We start from the raw sequence: 20,837 nt of genomic DNA on the forward strand, positions 1-20,837 counted from the left end.
GGTGGCAGAGCCGGTCGGGAGGTGACCGGCCGTCAGAGGTGACCCCGAGCCGAGCCGTGCCGTGCCGTGCCGTACCGAGCCGTACCGTACCGTACCGATCCGGCGCACCGCCCGCCGCTCCCGGCAGTGCGCATGATACTGCGGCGCAGGGGCCCCGCGCGCGCCAACCCACCTTGAAACGGGCCCGGGCCCCACCGTCGGGCCAATCACCGCCCACTCCGTCGGCGAATCGTCCAATGGGAAGAAGGCGGGGGCGGCACCGAGCCGCTAAAGGGCGCAGGCTAGGCTGCGCCCCGCGCCGTGCGGCGGTTGGAGGGCAGGTGCGGCTGAGGCGGCTGAGGCGGCGGCATGGGCGCGGGCATGGGCGCAGCGGCGGTGGCCGGTGGCGGCCGGCCCTGAGCCGCCCCTCCGGCCCGGCCAGCCCCGCTACGGCCCGGGGAACCTAACCCCGGCCCGGGGGAGCCCTGCCCCGCCCCGGCCGGGCCGCCCGGCTGGCGGAAGATGCTGCTCACCGGGGACCGGTAGTACTATGATTTGGTATGTGGCCGCTTTGGTAGCAAGTGTGCTCGGTGCCCGCGGGCTGCCCGTACAAGGTGAGTGGGGGGGGGCGGCGGGACGTCCTCCTCCGGGGTGCCCCCGTGGTGGGGGTCGGGGGGGGGGGTGTCCACCGGGCTCGGCGAGGCCGCCTCTGCAATCCTCCCCCCCTCTCGGTGTACCGGGGGAGGGATGGGGATTGGGGGGGGGGGGGGGGGCACGTCCCGGAGTTTGCACCGGGAAAGGGGGGAGCACGCCCCGGGGGTGCGGCGCGCTGCGGCTCGGGGGGGGGGGGGGGGGGGTTTGCGTCCTCTCCGGCGCCTGTGCGGGGAGCGGGGGGGGGGCTGAGCGCTGCCCGTGTCCCCGGGCGCCGGCGCTGCAGCGTAGGCGCTGGCTAGTTCGTTCTTCCTCGCTGCTGGGGTTTGTTTGGTTTTTTTTTGGGGGGGGGGGGCTGTTGGGAAGCGGGGAGCCCCCTCCTCTCCCCCCCCCGCCATGCATCTTCCCCAGGCGGTCGGGTGTTTTTTGGCAGTGACCTCCCGGAGGGAAGTCGGGAAGTTGAGGAAGGAGGAGCCGGCAGCGGCTCTAGGGGGGTTTTTTTTGCGGCAGGTTTTGGTTCTTTCTTTGCTTGCAAATTCCCCTTGGGAGAAAGGCAACCTTGCGAAGGGGGGGGGGGGGGGAGGAGCCGGGCAGCGTGGTCCCCTGGCCGGGCAAGCGTTTCTCCTTCTCCCTTTTTTCTTCTCCCAGCCTGGGTGGGGGGGAAGCAGCAGGCAGGAGCCCCGAGGGGCGCGGGCAGCGTTTGCCCTTCCTTCCCTGCAAGGGTAGCCCGGCTGGGCAAGGAGAAATGCAAAAGGGATTCGGTGCCTTTCCCTGCAGAGCCCCCCGCTGTGCTGTGCGGGTTTGGGGGTGACTTTGCTCCCCTCTGCCCAGGGGAGGCTGTCCTCCTTCCCCCTCCGCTGCAGGCAGGCTGCTGCGCCAGGGTAAACTGAGGCACAGGGTTGTCCAAGGTCAGGAGGGAGACAGCGGCGGGGAATAACCCTGATTTTCCTGCTCCGGCTTCTTTTTCTTTAACTGCCAGCCCCCTCCTTCCCCCCCAGCCATCCCTGCAGGAAGAAGGGGAGCTGCCCGCTGCCGGTGCAGCACCGTCTCCCGTCTCCGCTGCCGGTACCTCGACGGGCGCGGGGTGGCTCTTGCCACCCCGGTGGTCCCTACCCGGGCTGGGACCCGGGACCTGTGCCCTGGGCGTCACCGAGCCCTGCCCGTGGGGATGCGGTGGCCGCCGGGCAGCAAGCGATGCCTGGCTGGCGGCCACCGCCGCTCCCCACCCCACGGCACGGGGGAACGCCGCCTCGGCGGGCGCGGGTGGGCTGGGAGAGGGGGCACCTTGGCGTGCGCCGGGGTGCCGCAACCTCCCCCGCCTCCCCGCTGCATCACGGCGCTCCTGGAGCGCGCGGGGTCGCATCCGCACCCTGCCACGGACCCTTGGCGTCTCTGCCTGGCAGCCGGCTCCTCGATGGCAGGGGGGAGTGGGATGGTGGCGTCGGGATGGGGCTGCCCTTTTCTGGGGGACGGGGCCCCCCTCTCGCTGTTGAGCGGCGGCCGGCTGCTGCCTGCCTGAAATGCATCCTGCGGCGTGGCGAGGCGGTGGTTTGCAGCAGGGGTTTGTGGAGGGAGAGGAGCAGAGCGGCGAGCTCAGTGCCTGGGAACTTGGAAATACCTTGGAACCGCTTGGATGGGGCTCCCGAACCGGTGCCAGGGCGGGTGGTGGCGCGCCGGGGACCCCGGGCGCGGGGGTGCCGCTCGTACGACGGAGCGGCGTGTACGTGATGAATGAGCGCGCCGTGAGTAATGCGTGGGTGGGCGCCGGGCGTAGCGGGCGAGGGGGTGCTGCGGGCCGGCGCGGCCCCCGCGGGAGGGCTGCGTGGGGACGGGGGGAGCCTGTGGGACTCGCCCCAGCACCGTCCCCTCCTCGTGGGGGGCCGTCACCCCCCGTCGCTTGGGGACGGGGCTTCGGAGCAGGGCTGGGGCTCGCCACGCGCCAGCGCGCTCGCTGGGGCTTTTCCCGTGGCCGTGGCCTTCCTCCCACGCCGCCTCCTCCTCGCTGAGTCGGGCTGAGATGCAGCAGCGCTGGCCCTGAGCAGCCCTCTTGCCTGGCCTGGCTCTCCGGGGGCTTTCCAGGCGTTAATCGGCTCAGAGAGGGAAGGAGGGCACGTTATCCACTCTTACGGCGTGGGGGAGGAGTGCTGGGACGTGACCGCGCCGGGAGTGGGTGTCGGAGGAGGGATCCGGCCTCCTGGCATTCCCAGCGGTGCCGCGATGCCGAGGGGCTTTTCCTCCCTCTCCCACGAGCGTGACGCAGCGCCGCACGGGGATGCTTGCGGATCTGGCAGGCGCGGTTTGCGGAGCGAGGATTCGGCTTTGCCCGTCCTGGGCGAGGGCTCCCGTCGACGAGGTGTCCCCCCGTCCTGGATGCAGCGGCAGGTGATGCTCGCGGCGCTGACCTTGGCCGGTCAGAGCGGCTCGCCGTGGCCGTGCCGGTGCTGCATCCCTTACTCGCTCCCGGCACAGAGCCCTTGCACGCGAGGGCTGGTGCCTCGTCAGCCGTGGAGGGGTTTGGACCGGCAGCCACCGGCTTTGACACGTGCGGCTTTGGCCCCACTCTCCTCTGGCAAGGGAATGGTTTGGCACTGGGAGCGGCCAAGGGGCTTGGCCCAGCTCCCGTTTCCATCCTTCCCCGGAGGATTTCTGCTCCTCTGGACCTGTTGGATGGGAGCGCGCGTCTCGGTCGTCGACTTGGCTTCCCTGAGGGTTTTTGCGGTGATGCTTTCCCGGCTTGGTTGGCTTTTGACTTGGAAGATGCGGCTTCGCTGGTGATGGGTGGACCCTGCAAGTTCCTCTCCGGAGCTGTGGCGCGATGGGTTAGCTCCCGTTCACCTCCAGTCCTCCGTCTTGGAGGTCGTGGCTTCAGGCTGGAAGAGAAGCCCTGCAGATGGGTGAGCAGTGGGTCCAGCCCCGTGCCGTGCCGATGGAGGAGTTCTTCCCTCTCCCTTCCCCTGCAGTAGGCATCTCCCGAGCGGAGCGGCGGGCCCTGGGCGACCAGCTGGCCTTTGGAAAAACAACTCCCTTCCTCTTGCTTCACCATGGAGAGGCTGGCGCTGGTGGGAGGGCTGCCTGAGCCAGGAGCAGCGTGATTCAGGAGCTGCTGGCGGGCAGCTCAGAGCGCTGCCTGCATCCCAGTTACCATCGGAGGGCTGCGAAGGCATCGGGGTGGTACGCGCCGCTCCGCGGGAAGGGCGATGCGAGCAGCCTGCCCGTGGGTACCGGCGCGATGTGGGTCTGGATGCGCTGGGTTGAGGGGCACAGTACCGCCGGCAGCGCTCTCTGGGCGCAGGATTTCTCGCCTGGGAGCGATTTCGGCTCCAGCCTCCTGCCGCAGCTGCTCCGCTCGCTCGGCCCTGCGGCGCGTGGAGGGAGCTCGCGGGGAGCGCGCAGGTAGCTGCTGGTCGTTGCTGGGAGATGATGGCTCCCACGAGGCGGCTGCTGTGTGGCACGTGGGGATGCTCTACGCTGGACCGGTGGCGTTTAGAGGGAGGGGGTGCCGGGGACACCGGGGTGCCCCCAGGGAAGTAATTTTCTTGCACGCTCCATCTCTGTGCCTCTCTGAGCACCGACCTGTGCTAGCACATACGCTCGCTGAGCCGTCACCCAGCTGGGCACCGTCCCACCTGTGTCATCGTGGGGAGTGGGGACCCCACCGTGGGAGGTGGGGGGCTGCCGTGGGGCAGCACCCTGGGCACGCGTGCTCCCCTGGGGGTGCCAGGGCAGCTGCCTGCCTGCGTGGGGATGGTGTTGGCGGTCCCACGGGACACCCCTTGTCCCCGGGGACGGGGGTTTGAAGGCACCGTCTTGCCGTGAACGGGGTGCCGAGCCACCCCTCACAGCTAATCCTGCTCCTCCGCTGGCCCCGCGTGACCTTGAGGCACGTCACTTGACCTGCGCGTCGCCCTCCATCCATCTGGAAAATCGGGTTTAAAACGCAGAAATCGCGCTGAAAGCCCAGATGCTGCTTTCCCGCTGGGGGAGGGGGCGAGGGCTGTGTTCCCAACCCCCCACCCCCCCCCGAGGTTACCCCCACCAGGGGACAGGCGGATGCTCTCGGGGACGGGGCTGCGGGTCCAAACTTGCAGTGGGGGGCTGCAGCCCCCGCTGAGCTGTTTGGGGGGGGGGGCAGGCAGCTCTCCCCGCATCCCATGCACTGGCTCTGGGGGCTGGGTCCCTGGAACGGGTGTCCCCCCCACCCCTGGTGCAGGCTGCGGTCGCTGCCCTGCTTCTTTCGTGGTGCTGGCTGCCTGCTCTCCTTCCCTGCTGGCCTCCATATGCCACGCCGGTGGCCTTGTCCTCAGAGATCCCCGCCATATCCCGCCTCCGCTGATGTGAGCAGGATGTGTCAGAGCAGATCGTGTCTCCGCTCGGTGGGAAGGAGAGGTCCACAGGCTCTTTCAGCCCATCCCCATGGGAGGACGGGGATGGGGACACAAGCGCCTGGGGTGGGGGGTCAGGTTGGGATCCTCTCTCTGACCCCAGGGCATGGGTGTCCGCTGGGCAGGGCAGCCTTCCCGGGCTCTTCACCATCGTCCCTCGGCTGTGGGATCGGCGTTTATCCCCACCGCAAGCCGAGGTGCAGTGCTAGTTCATTTGGAAACCCGCTCTGCCACGGCCGCATCCTTCTCGCGGAGCATCTGCAGGAAGGGTCCCGCTTCAGCGAGTGCGCCTGAGGTGCTGGGTACCACCAGCTTCACCGAGTCCCCAGTTGCCTTACGTCTCTGCTCTCGGGATGGGAGGAACTGGATGCCCGGGCCTGGCCGAGGGTCTTCCCAGCCTTGGCAATCGCCATCCCGGGAAGACCCGCGGTGGCACCGTCTCTACGTGGCAGCAGCTTTCCCTCCTCTCCCTTTGGGATGCTGTTCAACTCCACCTCCGCATCTTGTATTCTTGCCTCCTGGCACACAGCGTGCTTTTATTTTTCCTGGATCTGCTTGGATGACGAAGCCTGTTGATTACTTGTTTTTCTTTATGAGGCATCCCCCAGCTTCGCGCGAGTTCCCGCACCGAGGGGGGATTTGGGGTTCGTGTCCCCGCTGCGGCTCCCCGATGTTGACCCTATTTCCAAACCACACGTTAAGCCTTGAAACCCCCCTGAACTTGGCTGGGAAAAATCAAGTGGGTTTAAAAATACCTCGTCTGTTTGCGCTCTGCTTCTTCTGGCGTCTGTGGATTGTTTTCAAGCGTTTCCCCACAAACGTGGGGGCGAGAAACACTTCTTTGACTTGCGAGCTGCGGTCTCCACCGCTCACGTGCCTTCAGCAGCCAGGACTTGGGAGGAAAACCTGGTCGGCACTGGGAGCGCAGTGTTAGCAGGTTGGGGAGACCCGAGGAGGGGTCTGTAAAACACCTCCCCGCTGCGTTCCTGCTGTCTCTGGAAACGGGGACAGGAGGGCACGGGGGCCGGTGGCGGGTGGGTGGCAGCTGGGGAGAGCCGGGGGCCGGTTAGCCGCCGCGGCTGCCAGTCGGCCGTGCGTGTGGGGAGGCGATGCTCAGCCGTGCGTGCAATTCCCCACCGGCCTCGCGATCAGACACCGGCGCTGTGAGCTGCTGGGGCTGACCTATTTTCCTTCAGCCGGGCGGCCTTGGCCAGGCGTGGGTCCGGCAGGGTGGCTGGCTCGTCCCCTCCCCAGGGGACGTCACCCGCTGGTTTGCTGGGGGAGCCGGTCAGGGGATCCCAGTGGAGGGCTGTGAGCGTGGCTCCCCGGTGCCCATCCCCAGGGCATCTGGGTGGTCTCTTGGGCGGTGTGCTTCTCCAGCCGGGTAAGCGTCAGCATCCCAGGCTCCATTTGGCGTTGAGGAGCTGAAAACCAAGATCCCACCTTGGTACCCAAAGGAGCTGGTGGGCTGGGGCGGGGGGGCTCGGGAAGGGGCTGGTGGCACTGCCGCCTCCATCCTCTGCCGCTGCTGGAAAGCAGGACTGTCCTTTTGAAGGCGGCGAGGTGCCGGGGACCCGCTCGCTCCGGCGAGGTGGCCGGGGAAGCGTGCGTCCTTGGATGCTCTTGAGCAGCATGTGACAGCCGCTGTCCCTGATCGGCGCTGGGGGGGGGGGCCGTGGGCAGGGAGGGGGGTTCCCAGCCCCCTGGATGGGTGCAGTGGGGTCGGGATGCCAGGGGAGGGCTGACACTGTCCCCGCTGACAGGGTGCGAATGCTCGAGCTCGCCAGCGATAAGGAGGGATGGAGAGGTGCGAGAGCCGTCGTTGGGGTGATGCAAAGGGGGGTTCGCGGCTCCGCATCCTGGCGTCGCCCTCCCCGTTGCCACCAGCCAGCCCTCCCGGTTTAAACGGCCGCCATCCAGCCCCGGTGCTTGGCTTGCCGGTGCTGCGGGCACAGAGGACGCCTGCCTGGCCCACGGGGCTCTTCTCCTCTACAGTGTCACACCTCGCAGGGGGTTTCGGCAACGGTCCCGGGCTGTCGGCACAGCCGGCTTTGCCCGTTCCCCTTCCCATGGGGGCGATTCGGCCGGCGTGCCCGTTGGGTGGCACGGCGCGGGCCTCTTGCCGGTACGCGCTTGTGCCAGAGCCAAAAATAGCCGGTGATGCTCGGCTCCCGTGGCGGGGAAGCGGTGATGTCACTCGCCGCCAATCACCGGCAGCCCCGAGGAGCGGAGCGGAGGAGTGGGAACGTGCTTCCCCGAGCATCCCCCCCGGAGCAGGCGGTGGCCGCGTGGTGCCAGGAAAGATGGGGGGGCCCCTTCCTTGATGGGAAGGGAGATGTGGGGCTGAACCCTGTGCCTGCAGTTTTGGGGACCTCCCCTTGGCTCCCCCCACCCCCCCCAGCCTTGGGTTTCCCTCTCCCTTTCTGAAAGCCGTGCTGAGGATGCAGCTTTGCTGCTGATGGCGAGAGCAGGATGACGACAGGCTGCAGCTGAGCGGGGAGGCACGGCCGGGGTGGAGCGGTGCCTTCATTTGAGGCTGAGACCAAAGCCCTGTTTAATTACCCCAGCCGGCAGGGTGCCAGACTCGATGCACAGGTTGCAGCCGGGTTTCAGGCCCGGAGCTCTTGGGGATACCTGAGGACGGGTGGGCTTGGCTTGGAGCATCGCTGCTCCGGTGGCTCTGCTCACCCTGGGGCAGCTCCTGTGGGAAAGCTGGATCTGCGGGTCGGTGGTCCCTGCGTGCTCGATCCCACTCACCGGAGGATGTAGGGGCGCAAGCGGGGCTGCAAAAGCAGCCTTTTCCCCGCTGCAGGGACGCGGGGCAGCCCTGACGGAGCTGCTAGGTGGGGAGCAGCGCTAGGCGTGCTCCAGGCACCCCCTCTGCTGAGAACAGGGGGGCCCCGAAACCCCTGCAGGGTCGCTGGGCACCACCCTCACCCCGGTGCAGGGGGTGGGAAGCCATCCCAGAGCAGCAGGTACTTGAAGGTCACCCTCCTGAGTCCTGTAACGGCTTGGGGTAGCCCTGGAGCTGGGTGGAGGGGCTTGGGGACCCCCCCCGTGGGTTTCAGGGTGAGGGAGACCCAACCCTGGGGTGATACCCTCCGCAGAGCCGCGTGGCCAGGGATGGGCATCATCTCCGCTACGGCCCTCCCGGGAGTCCCGGTCCTCCGGCTAACGCCAATGCCGGCATCCAGGGATGGGATCAGCCACAGTTTCTTCCTTCGCCCCCTTGCAGGTGCCCTCGGCTCAAGGGAGGAGCCCGAGTTCGTGACCGCTCGCGCTGGCGAGAGCGTGATCCTGGGATGCGACGTGATCCACCCGCTCACGGGGCAGCCCCCTCCCTATGTCGTGGAGTGGTTCAAGTTCGGCGTCCCCATACCCATCTTCATCAAGTTTGGGTTTTACCCTCCCCATGTCGACCCGGAGTATGCCGGTGAGTCCGGGGGGCGTGGGTGGGTACGAGGGGGACGTGCCAGGTCCCGGTTGCGGCGCAGCCTGGGATGCGCTGCTCCGCTCCATCCGCTCCTCTGTCGGAAACCGCGCGGGGCTCTTCCTCTCGTTGCTCGCTTTCCACCCAGTTGGTTTTAATTAAGCAGCAGTGCTAAGAAGCCAGCTGGGCTGCGTGGGACGGGAGCAAGCAAGGCAGAGAAACCCAGGGTAATGCGTGGTGGCAGCGGCTGCCGCTGCTGCCGCTGCACCCCAGAGCAGCTGTGAGCCTGAGAGGGGGGATGCTGGGGGGACGGTGGGGATGGATCCGGGGCCACGTGCTGGGCAGAGGTGGCAAGTTGGAGCTGCAGAGGCCATGTGGCAGCTCGCCAACGTGCCACCTGCCCAACGTGGCCGGTGGCTTCTGGTGGGGTGTCTGGGCTGGGGACCAGCCCTGAGTGGTGGAGTGTGAGTGGCGTGGTAGGACAGACCCGTTTCTATATGCCATTCCCTGGGGAGCACCATCCTGAGGACCTTCCCTGGGTCTTATCCTGCTTCCAGGCTCTGTGGGGCTTCCTCCACTGAAATTGCTGCCCTGGGAAATCCTGCAGCTGGGAGGATGCCAGCACCTGAGCCTGGGCTGAGCCCTGCCAAACTCAGCTCATGCTTGAGCAATGCTGGAGCCCAGTGACCGCCGGGCTAGGGTGTGGGTTCTTGGCTGCTTTGCTGCCAGCCCCAGTTTCCCAGGCTGTGCACGGGGTCAGCCCAGGGCCACCCTGCTTTTTGGGAGGCTCCCAGACCGGGGATAAGCTTTGGGGCGCGCCTGCTTGCCGGCCGTACCGCCGCCAGCCCCCGGATGGGAGCAGAAGGCCGGCATCGCTGCGGGCAGACGCCGCTCGAGGCACCTTGCCTGACCACCACAGCTCGCTCTGCCCTCCCCAGATGGGCGAACGTGTCACCGGCCGGCTGCAACCAGCCCTGAAAGTGGGTATGGTGGGATGCTGCCCGGTCCCAAAGGTGCTGCAGCCGCTCGGTGCCTGCACCGGGCTGGGGCGTCCCTTGCAGCGATGCTCTGGGGGGACTGGTCTGGTTCTGGTGGTGGTGGTGGGGTCATCGTGTGGAGCCGGGGGCTGCCGAGCCGACGGCTGTGATTTCCCCGCAGGCCGGGCCAGCCTGCACGACAAAGCTTCCCTGCGCATTGAGCAGGTCCGCTCCGAGGACCAGGGCTGGTACGAGTGCAAAGTGCTCATGCTGGACCAGCAGTACGACACCTTCCACAACGGCAGCTGGGTCCACCTTACGGTCAACGGTGAGCCCAGCGCGGCGGGGGGCGGTGGGGAGGCTTGCGGCGTCGCCGTGGGGTAGCGTGTGGTGCCGAGACGGGTTTCCCTTTGATTTCGGATGGACGCCGGACCTCGGCGGGATCTGCGCCTTGCAGATGAGCGAGCCTGAAGTCATCCAGGCTGGCTGCTCCAGCTGGGGCGTGACTTAAAAAGGGACAAACTTTTATTAGGGATTGCGCAGTTTTAATTACGCGGAGCTTGTTTGAAGGAGAGACATCAAGAAACGGGGCTGGGAACGAGTGTCCTCTTAACAAACAGATCAGAAAATCAAATCTTTGTTTTCTTGAAATTCAGATTTACTCAAATTACTTTTTCATTTTATTAAGGCTGCATATTAAACTAATTAGCAAACTGTCGTTCTCCACATCAGGAGAGGTCTTTATTTTTAGCCCAGCAGCAGGGCTGTGCCTCTCCTGCTGCAGCAGGGTGGTTGGAGAAGAAATGTGGGCACCGGCAGCTCCTCGCTGGTCTTGCCTGACCTTGAGCAATTAATTTAACCTTTCCTGGGGACGGCTGGGCTGCGGCACGGAGCAGAGCCACCTAATTGAGCCCAATTAGCGAGCGGAAGCTTTGCAAGCAGGGCCGTGCAGCACGCCAGCCCTATCCCTGCCTGCCACCCTGCCTTGCCGCTGCCTCCTTTCCCCCTGCCTGCCTGCCCTCCTCCTGCCTGCTAACGAGCTCAGAGGGCTTGGGAAGGAGGGAGAGAGGGAAGCGAGAGGACGAGGAGGAGGATGGTGCCTGTTTCGCTCCCACGGTGCGCATGGATCCTGTGAACTGCTGGCCCAAGGGGCTGGAAGTGGCCGTTGGTGCCCCAGGTGCCCTGTCCCTCCCCAGGCTCGACCCCCTGTGCAAAATGGGGTGCTTTTGAGGTTTTAAAGCGGCACAGGGCATGCAGGGGCTTAATAACAAAATAATAACTGTAATACTCACGGTCCGAGGAATTGCTTTCAGGGGGAAGGCTGCGGCTTTCCCCCGGCTCATTACAATGCTTAATTTTCTTAGGGGAAAATAAAAATCATTTGGGGAGAAACAAAATATAATTCTTTTTTTCCCCGAGCAGATTAAATTGCCAACCTGTCTTCCTCGAAAGTGGGCTTTAACAACTGCTGGTAATTAGGGGCGGGCTGTAATCCTGCCAGCCTCTTTAATCAGGAAGGAGCCTTTCGATCTGCACTGCAGTGTTTTCTCATGTTTTGACAATAGCAAGTTAATGTGCAATGGGGGGACGACGTGGTGCTGTGCCCTGGAGCTGCTGGGGGGGAGAGGGGACAGGGCTGGGATGCGATGTGGCCCAGAGGGGATGCCTTCGGTGGGTGTCCCTGGGGACAGCCCCCCCCACCCCCCCCCCGCCCCGTGACAGCCGCTGTTGTCCCCCTCCCTGCAGCCCCATTTGCCTTTGGGGTGGTCCCAGCCCCGCCGCGGGGATGTGTGGCTTGTCCCCCATTTCCAGGCGGCAGCCCCCCCGTCTCTGTCCCCCTGGCCACCCCCCTTTGAGACCCACAGCAGCCACGTGTGAAACGGGGGGGGTCACCACAGTCTCCCCCCTACCCCACAGCTCCCCCCACTTTCACGGAGACGCCGCCGCAGTACGTAGAAGCGAAGGAAGGCAGCAGTGTCACCTTGACCTGCATGGCGTTCGGGAACCCCAAGCCCATCGTCACCTGGCTGAAAGAGGGAGAACTTTTGGGTGCCAATGGCAAGTACCAGGTAGGTGGGCGGTGGGGGCTACCATGGGGGGCTCCCGGGCTCCCTGCCGGCGGGGATGGTATCGATGGGACCGCGACGGCGGCAGCTCTACCGTGCCTGGAGCCAGCTGTGCTTTCTCAGCACTTCTCCTTGCTGAGATGTCCATTCCTCCCCCCCACCATCCATCTCTGCTGAGCAGCAGCCTCTAATGCTGCCTGCCTTCGGGTGGGGGCTGGACACCCCCCCCCCCCAGCATTTAGGGCACCCCAGCTGCTCCCTGGGAATGCTTGTCCTCCGGCCAGGCGCTGTGCTGGGTCCCAGAGATGGGGTGGGGGCTGTAGCCTGGAGAACAGGATGGGTGCTGCGGGGCTGGGGCAGGTTTGGGCAAGGAGGATTTTTCCCATTCCCCCCCCCTCCCAGGACCCTTTTTGCATCCCAGAGTCTCCCGGGCAGAGATTCCCCCCTGAGCTGTAATTGGTAAATCAGGCATTGGAATCAGCGCAGGCACTAATGAGAGTAATTAGGAATCATTTGTTACTAATTGAAATAGAAGGATGAGGCAGAATGAGGGGGGTGGGGGGTGGGAAGCCTGGCTGGGAGCAGGGCTCCCTGTGCGTGGGGGGGCTGCTACCCCCGGGGTGACCATCCCTTGCCTGTCCTTCCTTGGCTGTGTCCCCGGGGAGGAATTTGGCCGCTCCTCTTGCAGCTGCGAGGTGGCCCCACGGGGAGGACAGCGACCGAGCCGGGGTCTCCCCCTGGTACTCCCACCCCAGGGGTGGAGAGGGTCCCTCGGGAGCCGGGGATGCTCCGGCGAGGCATTCCGCTCCTTGTGAAGCGCTGATGGTGCCGGGGCGCTTGGCAGAAGCGCTTTGGAGTCTGCCGCCTGCCAGTCACTTCTGCAGGAGATGAATATGTTGTGAGGGTTATTTATTTATTTTATTTTTTTTTTTCCCTTCCCCTTGGCGTCGAGCAGAAACGCGTGTGTTGGTTTATTAATATCCGAAGTCTTGCAGAGCGGGGAAACCCATTTCTCATCGGGCCCTAAAAGCGCTGGCAGCTCTCCACTGTGGGGAGAGCCAATGGAGGGAGGGTGCTGAGCTGGGGCTAGGGTTCACCCCCCTGCCCCTGGGGTCCCTGCCCGCGCTCCAGGGTCTTCCCTTGTCATTCCCAGGTGAGCGACGGGAGCCTGACGGTGCTCTCCGTCAGCCGGGAAGACAGGGGTGCCTACACCTGCCGGGCGTACAGCATCCAGGGAGAGGCTGTGCACACCACGCGCCTGCTCGTTCAAGGTGAGATCTTCCACCTGAGCCCCCTCCGGCCCATCCTCAGCCGCTGGCAACCCCAGGGGGCTGGGAATGGGCTTCGTGGGGGGAACTCGGTGGGCTGCGGTGCCGCCCCGAAGGGACCCGCAAGCCTTGCGGGCTCGGCGTCGTGCCGGCTGCCCTGTGGCTCCGCATCCCGTTTGTAGGATGGAGGAATCCACTTAATTGGGGCAACTGCGGTGGCCGTGCCGATGAACATCTGGGCCCTGGTGGCAGCTTGGTTTTGTTCGGGAAGCGGGGAAAAGATTGAGGCTGTCACAAAGCGCCTTGTCAGATAGCGGTGATGTATGGCAGGCCTCCCGCTCCTTGCTCCCTCTTTTATTAAATAAATCTTTAATTAGGTCAACAGCTACTGGCAGAGAGAGGAGCGTGGGGTGTCATCTGCTCCGCTTTCACCGTGTCGGCGAGCTGTGGACGCTCGCTGCCCGCTCCTGGCAGTTTGCTGTTTTCCCCCTGCATTTTTCCCCGTGGGTGATGTGATCCGGGAGATGTGCTCGGGATGAAGGGAGGTGTGAGCTCGTGTGCCCTGGGAGCAGCAGAGCTGTGCGCCACGGGCCCCTCCCCAAAGCTCCAGAGATTAGGGGAAAGGGTTGGGAATAACAGAGCCGCCGTGCCCCTCGAGGTCAGCCCCTGCACCCTGTGGTCCTGGGGGATTGGGGCCAGCTCTACCCCAGAGCCCTCCAGCAGCTGCCAGCCAACGATGCTGCGATGGAGCTGAGCCTGAGCGATCTTTGTGGGGATGCCTGTGCTGGTGGGGGTGACGTTTTTCTCTTCCCCCCCCCCCCCCCCCCAACTCCAGGACCTCCCTTCATCGTTTCCCCTCCGGAGAACATCACGGTCAACATCTCCCAGGATGCGCTCTTCACCTGCCAGGCCGAGGCGTACCCCGGGAACCTCACCTACCTGTGGTACTGGGAGGAGGAGAACGTCTACTTCAAGAAGTGAGTTTGCAGCTGGCGTGTCCTCCTCCTGCTCCCAGATCGTGCTGGGGCCACCAATGGTGTGGGCATTGCCCCCGGGGTCTCCCCACGATCCTTGTCCCCTCTTCTCTTGCAGCGACCTGAAGTTGAGGGTGCGGATCCTGATTGATGGGACGCTGATCATTTTCCGTGTCAAGCCAGAGGATGCTGGAAAATACACCTGTATCCCCAGCAACAGCCTGGGCCGCTCGCCATCAGCCTCTGCCTACCTGACGGTGCAGTGTAAGTGCGGGCAGCGGGGCCTGATCCTGCGTGGTGGGGCCGGGATTGATGATTCCCAGCTCTGAGGCAGCCCCAGAGGTTCTGTTGTCCCAGTATGATGCTAGGCGGCTCGGGTTGACGTGACAGCAGCCTTTGGATGAGCATGCAGTCATCCTCAGCAAAAGGCTGAGAGCATCCCACGTGTGCTTGTAAGGGTGCGGGCAACAAGCAAGCAAGTAGCCTGAGCATCCTGGGTACCACCGCTCGGCTGGGACCGGTGTCCACCTTTGGTACAAGTGCATTTTGACTAGGTGGGCATCTTCCCACCGCTGCTGCTGGCACGCTGTCTTCATCATTGTGTTGGGCAGGGAAACATGGGATCAGGGCTCTTGCTCTCAACTGCCTACTCGTATTTTTTGGTGTTTATTATGGGGGCTTGTTCCCGCGGCGTGGTTTTTCTGTGAGCTCGGTAGCTTTGCGTGTCATATTTTTCAGGCGGTAACTGATCTAAACAAGCTGAGGAGAAGGGGCTGTAGCAGGAGCGTTGCTTCCCACGCTTGTTCTCTCTGGCTCCCCAGGCGGTAATGGGTAGTGTGCCACCGGCGTCCTGTGGCATTCGACAGTAATGGCCTCAATTGCTGCCGCTCGCAATTGCAATATTGCTCTGCTGTAAAAGACTGCAATGGTTTTATTTTATAATGAAAGACAGGCTTGTGCAAAGTGGCCTCGCGACTTGCGTTTTGAAGGCTGCCTTAGAGCTGCCGCCTGTAGACCCAGCGCTGGTTAGTGGGAAGCCCCACGCTGGCAGGGAGCTGCTATGAGAAGGGCTGGTAGGTCCCGTCGTTTCCCTGTGGGGATGGATGAAGGGGCAGGGGGACGGTGCGACTGGTGCTGTGCCCAGGCAGAGGTGTGATTCGGGGCTTGGACGTGCCCGGCTGGGCAGCTCTTGGGAAAACATGCAGCCTCAGGCCATTAAATCTGCCCTGCCGCTAATCCAGGACCACTCGTCAAGGCTGATAGCTGTTAAAAATAGCTCTAATGGCAGGAAAACTGGCGTTTGGACAATCTGCCGGTCAGACGGCCCTGCGAGGCTTTGGTGCAAGGGGGTGTGCTTGGCTTTTTGTGCTGCAAACCCCTTTCCTCCGGAGCAAACCTTCTCATTTGTAGGGGGGCCGATGCCTGGGGAGGGAGGCTTCCCACCTACCGAAGCAGCTGTCGGATGGGGACACGGCTCTGGGTCATTAGTGAGCCGGGCTGGCCCCCAGCCAGTGACCTAGTAGTGAAAGGCTCGATCCCATTACCCTCTCCCACGCCGCCCGAGCCCTTGATTACATTTCCTAAGAGGTGGAGTTAAGCGGAGGGGGGGGTAAAGCCTGCTCCATATGCAGTGCTTGGCAATCTGGGTTATGGTGCCATTGCCGGGGGCGGATGGTTTCAGGGAGCGGTTGGGGTTATGTGTTTCGGCAGGGAGGGAGCAGAGCTCCCCAACTCGGTAGCTTTTGCCCCAAGAAAGCAATAAGGAGAGGGCACCCCCGCATCCTCCATCCCTTCCTTCAAAACAGCTTACCTTTAACCCCAGCTTTGCGCTTTTGCATCAGCAGCGCAGGGAAGCTGCTCCCCCCCACCAAATGCATTCATTCCTTAATGCAGTGTAAGCCCCATCAGGATTTTCCCATAACCTCACACTGCCGGTGTCTAGACGAGATTGTAGAAATACTCGCTCTTCTTATTAAAAGTAACTTTTTTTAAAAAAGCTTCTTATTAAAGAAAGTCTAGATTCTCTTCAACCCACTCACACTTAATTAAAAAGCTCTTAGAAGCACTGTTAATGACACATTCTAGACTGGAGGATTGTGAGACGCCTCTCTGTGTGGGTGGTGCAGCGCGGGGGGGGGTTAGGTATGTATTTTAAGCTTTTTGCATCCTGTTGGAAAGGGTGGAGGTGTCTGATGCTCAACGCAACCCAGCCTCGATGAGGCGCGAGCTGCGAGTACAAACAGGAGGTAAAGGGCTCATGGCAGCCTGGCCACGGATCTCTTCTCCCATCTCGTTGCTGCAGTTGGTGTGTTTTAAGGCTTGGGAGTTGAAATAATAGTTTTTATTGCTGCTGTGCAAAACCAGGCTGCGGGGCAGGCGGGCGGCTTACGGGGTATGCATCGCACCTTGCACGTGCGCCGCAGGCCGAGTGTGATGGAGCAGCTTGGACTTCAGCAGGACACAAGTTGGTGGGGATGTTGAAGCAGGTGTATTTAATGTTTCTTCTTAAATGCAACTTTTAATGAACCCTGGGCATGAGTAAAGCCTCCCAGAAATGCCAGGTATTATAGTAGATTTGTGTGTAGCAAGCCTAGAGATGACAGCCTGCATGAGCCAAGTTGGTGTTTGGGTTTGGAATTCATTATAAAAGCAATGTAGATCCTCTGAAGCCGGGTGGTGGGGGAGAGACGGGCTCTTTCCCCGTGCTAACGCGGTGCTGCTGCTCTCCCAGATCCTGCCCGCGTGGTGAACATGCCCCCCGTCATCTATGTTCCCATCGGGATACATGGATACATCCGCTGCCCGGTCGAGGCAGAGCCCCCGGTCACGCTGGTCAAGTGGAACAAAGACGGACGTCCCCTGCGAATCGAGAAGGTAACGGAGCCCCTGGGGAGGGATGCGTGGGGGCGCAGAGGGGGTTCAGACCTTCGTGTCCTCTGCAAATGCCAGTGAGCATCACCGGGCACCCTGCGGGTCCAGCCTGCCTGTCAGGAGAGAAGCAGCCCCGTGCGTGGGATGATGCTGTGCTTCCTTATCAGCTGTGGGCAGAGTTAATTCGGGTTCTTGTCTGGAGCCCTGGGTGCCTGTAGGCGCACTGTCTGCATCTCCCAGACCTAATGCCTGCATCCCTCTAAAGTCACCTCCTGATGGCCCTGGGTTTTTTTCCCAATGGCAACTGATAGTTAAAAGACCCTTTTAACAAGTCTCTGTCTTCCTATAATCATGGTTTGATAGTCTGAGCAAGGATATTAGCCATTAAATATTTAAAGAAAACGCTCAGTATTTTAAATTTTTGCTTAAATATTAATGATCCAAAGTTTTAATTCTGTTTAAACCTGTTGCTGCTGTGGGTTCCTGGTCCTTGGTGCCCTCAGCCCCTTGAGTGGAGTTGTCTCCTTGGTGCCACCAGGACGAGTTTTACTTGGGGTGTGATAGATTCTGATGTTAAATCTTCTGGGCTACTTGAAGAAGCCTGGCTGTGTGTAGGGAGGAGGGCAGTTGCAAGATAAACCTGCATGTCGTGGGGTGCATACAGAGCAGGGGAACCCTTCCCGGGAGGGCTGCGTTTGGACGGGCTGATCTTGCCCATGTTTCCTCTCTCTGCAGTTGAGGAGATGGCTTGGATACTGGGAATTGAATTGGGCATCGTCCAGGGACATGACAGCCGCCCTGGGCATAGGCGGGGGGCTTCGCCGAAGGGAGAATAATAAGCTGTGGTGGGTGTAGGATAAGTCAGCTCTCTCTTGCTCACTGCTGCAGTATTCTGGCTGGAACCTGCTGGAAGATGGGTCGATCCGGATAGAGGAGGCAACCGAAGATGCTCTCGGCACTTACACCTGTGTGCCTTATAACGCCCTGGGTACGATGGGCCAGTCTCCCCCTGCCCGACTGGTACTGAAGGTAACTTGCCTGCTAAAATCCTTGCTTTGCAGCCGGCATATTTGCCGTGAGTTGTGTCCTCTCGTGCCAAGAATTGCTCCCATGGTTGTGCGGGGTGCTGGAGCCCCGGGCCAGGCGGCGTGAATGCGTGCATGCTTTGCAGAGGTATCTCACTCTGCAGTTAGGCTTTTTTAACGTAGATTTTTGCAATGTGCGTGTCACTCGTTCTGCCTTCCTGTTCGGCACAGAGCTGCAGGGATGGATGAGGTGGTGGGTTTTTCTCTCCATGCTGCTTATTTGGTTGGTTGTTAATTCTGTGCAGAAATTCAGATTTTACTTTGGTTTTTCGAGCCCTTCTCTATGAAGAGAGCTCAAGAAGGGCTCTGTGCCCCCAAACTTGTCGGCTTTTCCACCTGCATTACTCAGCTTAGCAAAAACCTGTCGCCTTTTGCTCTGAGCCTTGTCCCTTACCTGTGCTGAGAAAGGCGAACGTGGGCCCTCGCGAGCATCCTTGAAGGGAAACAGCAGAAGCTTGAGCACGAAGGTGCATCTGTGCTGTGGATGGAGGTGTGCTTCCCACCAGGACAGGCAAACCTGGAGTGCACCCTGCCTGGCATATCTGGAAATAACCTGCCAGAGCAGGGGCACGGGTTTTGGCATGGGCTGGGCCACAGCCGGTGTATGATGAGTATAAGGGCTTAGTAGCGCTGGACCGGGGTAGGCTGAGGAAACGCGTCCCTGGGATGGCCTTTTTTGCCAACAAAATACAGCCCTGGTGACCTGGGCTTGGGTTCACGGAGGATTTTAATAAATGGATGATTTGAGCTCTAGAGATGCTCCACGTGGTCTTGCTGTGTGCAGAGCCTGAGGCGTGCTGGGCTCCCAGTGCAGTTCCTGGTGTTGCTGGGGTGGGAGCGGCTGCCTCTTCCTTCCCTGAACAAAAAGTCCTGTGCTTGTGAGCGGCAGTGATTCATGGTGTATCGCTAAGGTTGACGTGATAACGCTTTCTTTATCATAGACACATCCGCTAAGGCGGCTGCAGAGTTGATGAAATCGGGTTGATGTCTGATGCGATGTGGGTAGTTTTTTTCCTGTTTACCTCCTTAAAAAGGATGCCCTAGTGCAGCGGCTCTTTGAAGAAAACTTCCCTCTGGGTATATAATTTGGTGTACCGTAGAGCTTCCGTAGCGCACGCTCTCTGCTGCGGCTTTCCTTGCAATGTCTCGACTTTACCTGGACCGGTGGTTCATTTGTTTTGGAAAAGGGCTGGGTTTGGTGGTGGGGAGCCGCTCGTGCGTGGTGGTAGTTGGCGCGAGTTGACGCTCCTTGCTTTTTCCCTCGGCTGCAGGACCCCCCCTATTTCACGGTGCTACCAGGCTGGGAGTACAGACAGGAGGCAGGGAGGGAGCTGTTGATTCCTTGCGCTGCTGCCGGAGACCCCTTTCCCATCATCGCCTGGAGAAAGGTACCCGGCCTGCCAGACAAATCTGCAGTGCCTTTGGCTTTTGGTGAATATTGCAGACAGAGAAGCCACACTCTGTCCCGGTAAGAACAAACTGCAGGTACAGCTGCTTCGCTTTGGGCTGAGCCACTGCCGTCCTGTCCCGCAGGTGGGTGGGGGAAGCCCGGCTTGTGGCCACCGAGTACTTTAATCCCGTGAAACCACCACGGCAGCATCTGCAAGGCTGAGCGCTGCCCCCACCCTGGCCCCCCTCCTCTTCCTCGCCAGCGCTGCCCGCCGGACACCCTCCTCCTTGCCTGCCTGCGAGGTGGTCGCCGGCAGGTCGTGGCAGCCCCGGCGATGCCGTTCTCGTGGCGTGGACCTCCCGCGGTGGGAGGGGACGTGCCACCGGAGCGTGTCCGGGGGGTCTCTTGGCTGTGTTTCGGCAAGGGGCTGGAGCAGTCGGCAGCTGCTTTGCTGCCCTGTGACTTCGAAGACCCTGGGAAGAAGCTGGTTTAATGATGCTGGACGTAATGATTTCAGGATGTCCCTTTCTGTAGAGCAGGATAGGATCCGGCATGGTGGCGCAGCCTGGGAGCAAACAGGGCTTTCCAGTCCTCCTCCAGCCTTCCCTTTGCTTCCTACCTTCACTGCTCCCGTAGGAAAGCCACCATGCAGGGGACCTCCTGGGCTCTTTGTCCCCCTGTCAGGATCTTCTCTCCAAGCTTCCCATCCCCTTCTTGGGGCTCCTGAGAGTGAGCGGTGTCCCTGCGTTGCCCAGTGGTCACCATCCTCAACCCTTGTGGTGTTAGATGCTGGATCTCTTTGAGTTCCTTTTAATAGCATGAGGAGGACTATGACTTGCACAGATTGCAAGTGACTTGTTGCCTGGTTAGTCTTTTTCTCCATCTTATTTTTCTCTTCCCCCCCCCTTTTTATTCAGGTTTCTTTTCAACCCCTATTGTGCCTTTTGGCGGTCCTCCTCATCTCATGACTCTGGGCTTATCCCCCTGCTGACTCCAGTTAGGGCTGGCTTGGGCTGGGCTCCGTTTCCCAGTGGCAGAAGCAAGCTCCCTCGCTCCCCGTCAGCCCACCAGCGCTGACCAGTCTCTTGAAAGACTCCTGACAACTTGGGCTTGGCACTGGTAACCCCACGTGCCCGTCCGCTCCTCTGCTCGTCCTGCGTGGCATCGAACCGTGGATCCTGGTGTCAATCAGCAGAGACCCCTGCGTGAAGAACGGCTGAAGAGGACTCGGGACAACGTGGGATTTGCACAACTTTGGCTGCTGGGCATAGACATGAGTTGTTACAAGCTCCATTTTTCTGCTCGGCTTTGAGAGCTCCCGGGCACCTCCACGCACGCCATCCTCCTGCGTCCCTGTGGGGCCCTTGCTGCCCAAACCTCTGATGTGAAGGGTCCTGCCTCTCCTCTGCCGCTGGCTGAGGCTGAGGGGCAGTTTGGGCATCTCCTGGGGCAAGCGGTGCCTTCCCTGGCCCGGGAGGGTATTTGCCAGGGGTGGCCAGTACACCTCCCTCCGCAGCGGTTTCGGCTTTGGATGCCGGAGGTTGAGTCCCGGCGCAGGGCTCGGTGTCCGTGTGAGTGCTGTGGGGTTTTCCGCTTGTGTGCGAGTGCTGAGCATCAGCCTCCCTGACGCGTGCTTCTTGCGTTGCCCCGCCAGGTCCTCTCGAAAACGGGGGAACCGGCTGCCTTGCCGCGACCGGAGAGACCAGATCCCTTGCCGGTGGCCGGCGGTGTCCCCTGGGCCGCGCAGGTAGCTTAGTGACCCCA

General features: G+C 62.1%; 1 protein-coding gene across 6 annotated transcripts in view; it reads left to right on the top strand.

Annotated features, from left to right (window-relative positions):
• Positions 1-469: 469 nt before the first annotated feature.
• The window catches only part of IGSF9B (immunoglobulin superfamily member 9B), a 45,067-nt gene continuing 24,699 nt past the window's right edge, over positions 470-20,837 (top strand). For 4 of the 6 annotated variants that reach the window (XR_007506108.1, XM_049801168.1, XM_049801169.1 and 1 more), the window contains exons 1-11: positions 470-593; positions 8,248-8,445; positions 9,601-9,747; positions 11,337-11,488; positions 12,639-12,756; positions 13,589-13,730; positions 13,846-13,991; positions 16,459-16,601; positions 17,487-17,627; positions 18,955-19,071; positions 20,728-20,820. Coding sequence is in view for 5 of the 6 variants with exons in the window: in XM_049801168.1 (XP_049657125.1) it covers positions 530-593; positions 8,248-8,445; positions 9,601-9,747; positions 11,337-11,488; positions 12,639-12,756; positions 13,589-13,730; positions 13,846-13,991; positions 16,459-16,601; positions 17,487-17,627; positions 18,955-19,071; positions 20,728-20,820 (1,461 nt within the window). In the remaining variant the exon portion in view is untranslated. The remainder of the gene's footprint in view (positions 594-8,247; positions 8,446-9,600; positions 9,748-11,336; positions 11,489-12,638; positions 12,757-13,588; positions 13,731-13,845; positions 13,992-16,458; positions 16,602-17,486; positions 17,628-18,954; positions 19,072-20,727; positions 20,821-20,837) is intronic. The other 2 variants (XM_049801170.1, XM_049801171.1) reach the window with 1 other exon arrangement.

Source organism: Accipiter gentilis, chromosome 5 (genome assembly GCF_929443795.1).
Source record: "Accipiter gentilis chromosome 5, bAccGen1.1, whole genome shotgun sequence".
Classification (NCBI taxonomy): Eukaryota; Metazoa; Chordata; class Aves; order Accipitriformes; family Accipitridae; genus Astur; species Astur gentilis.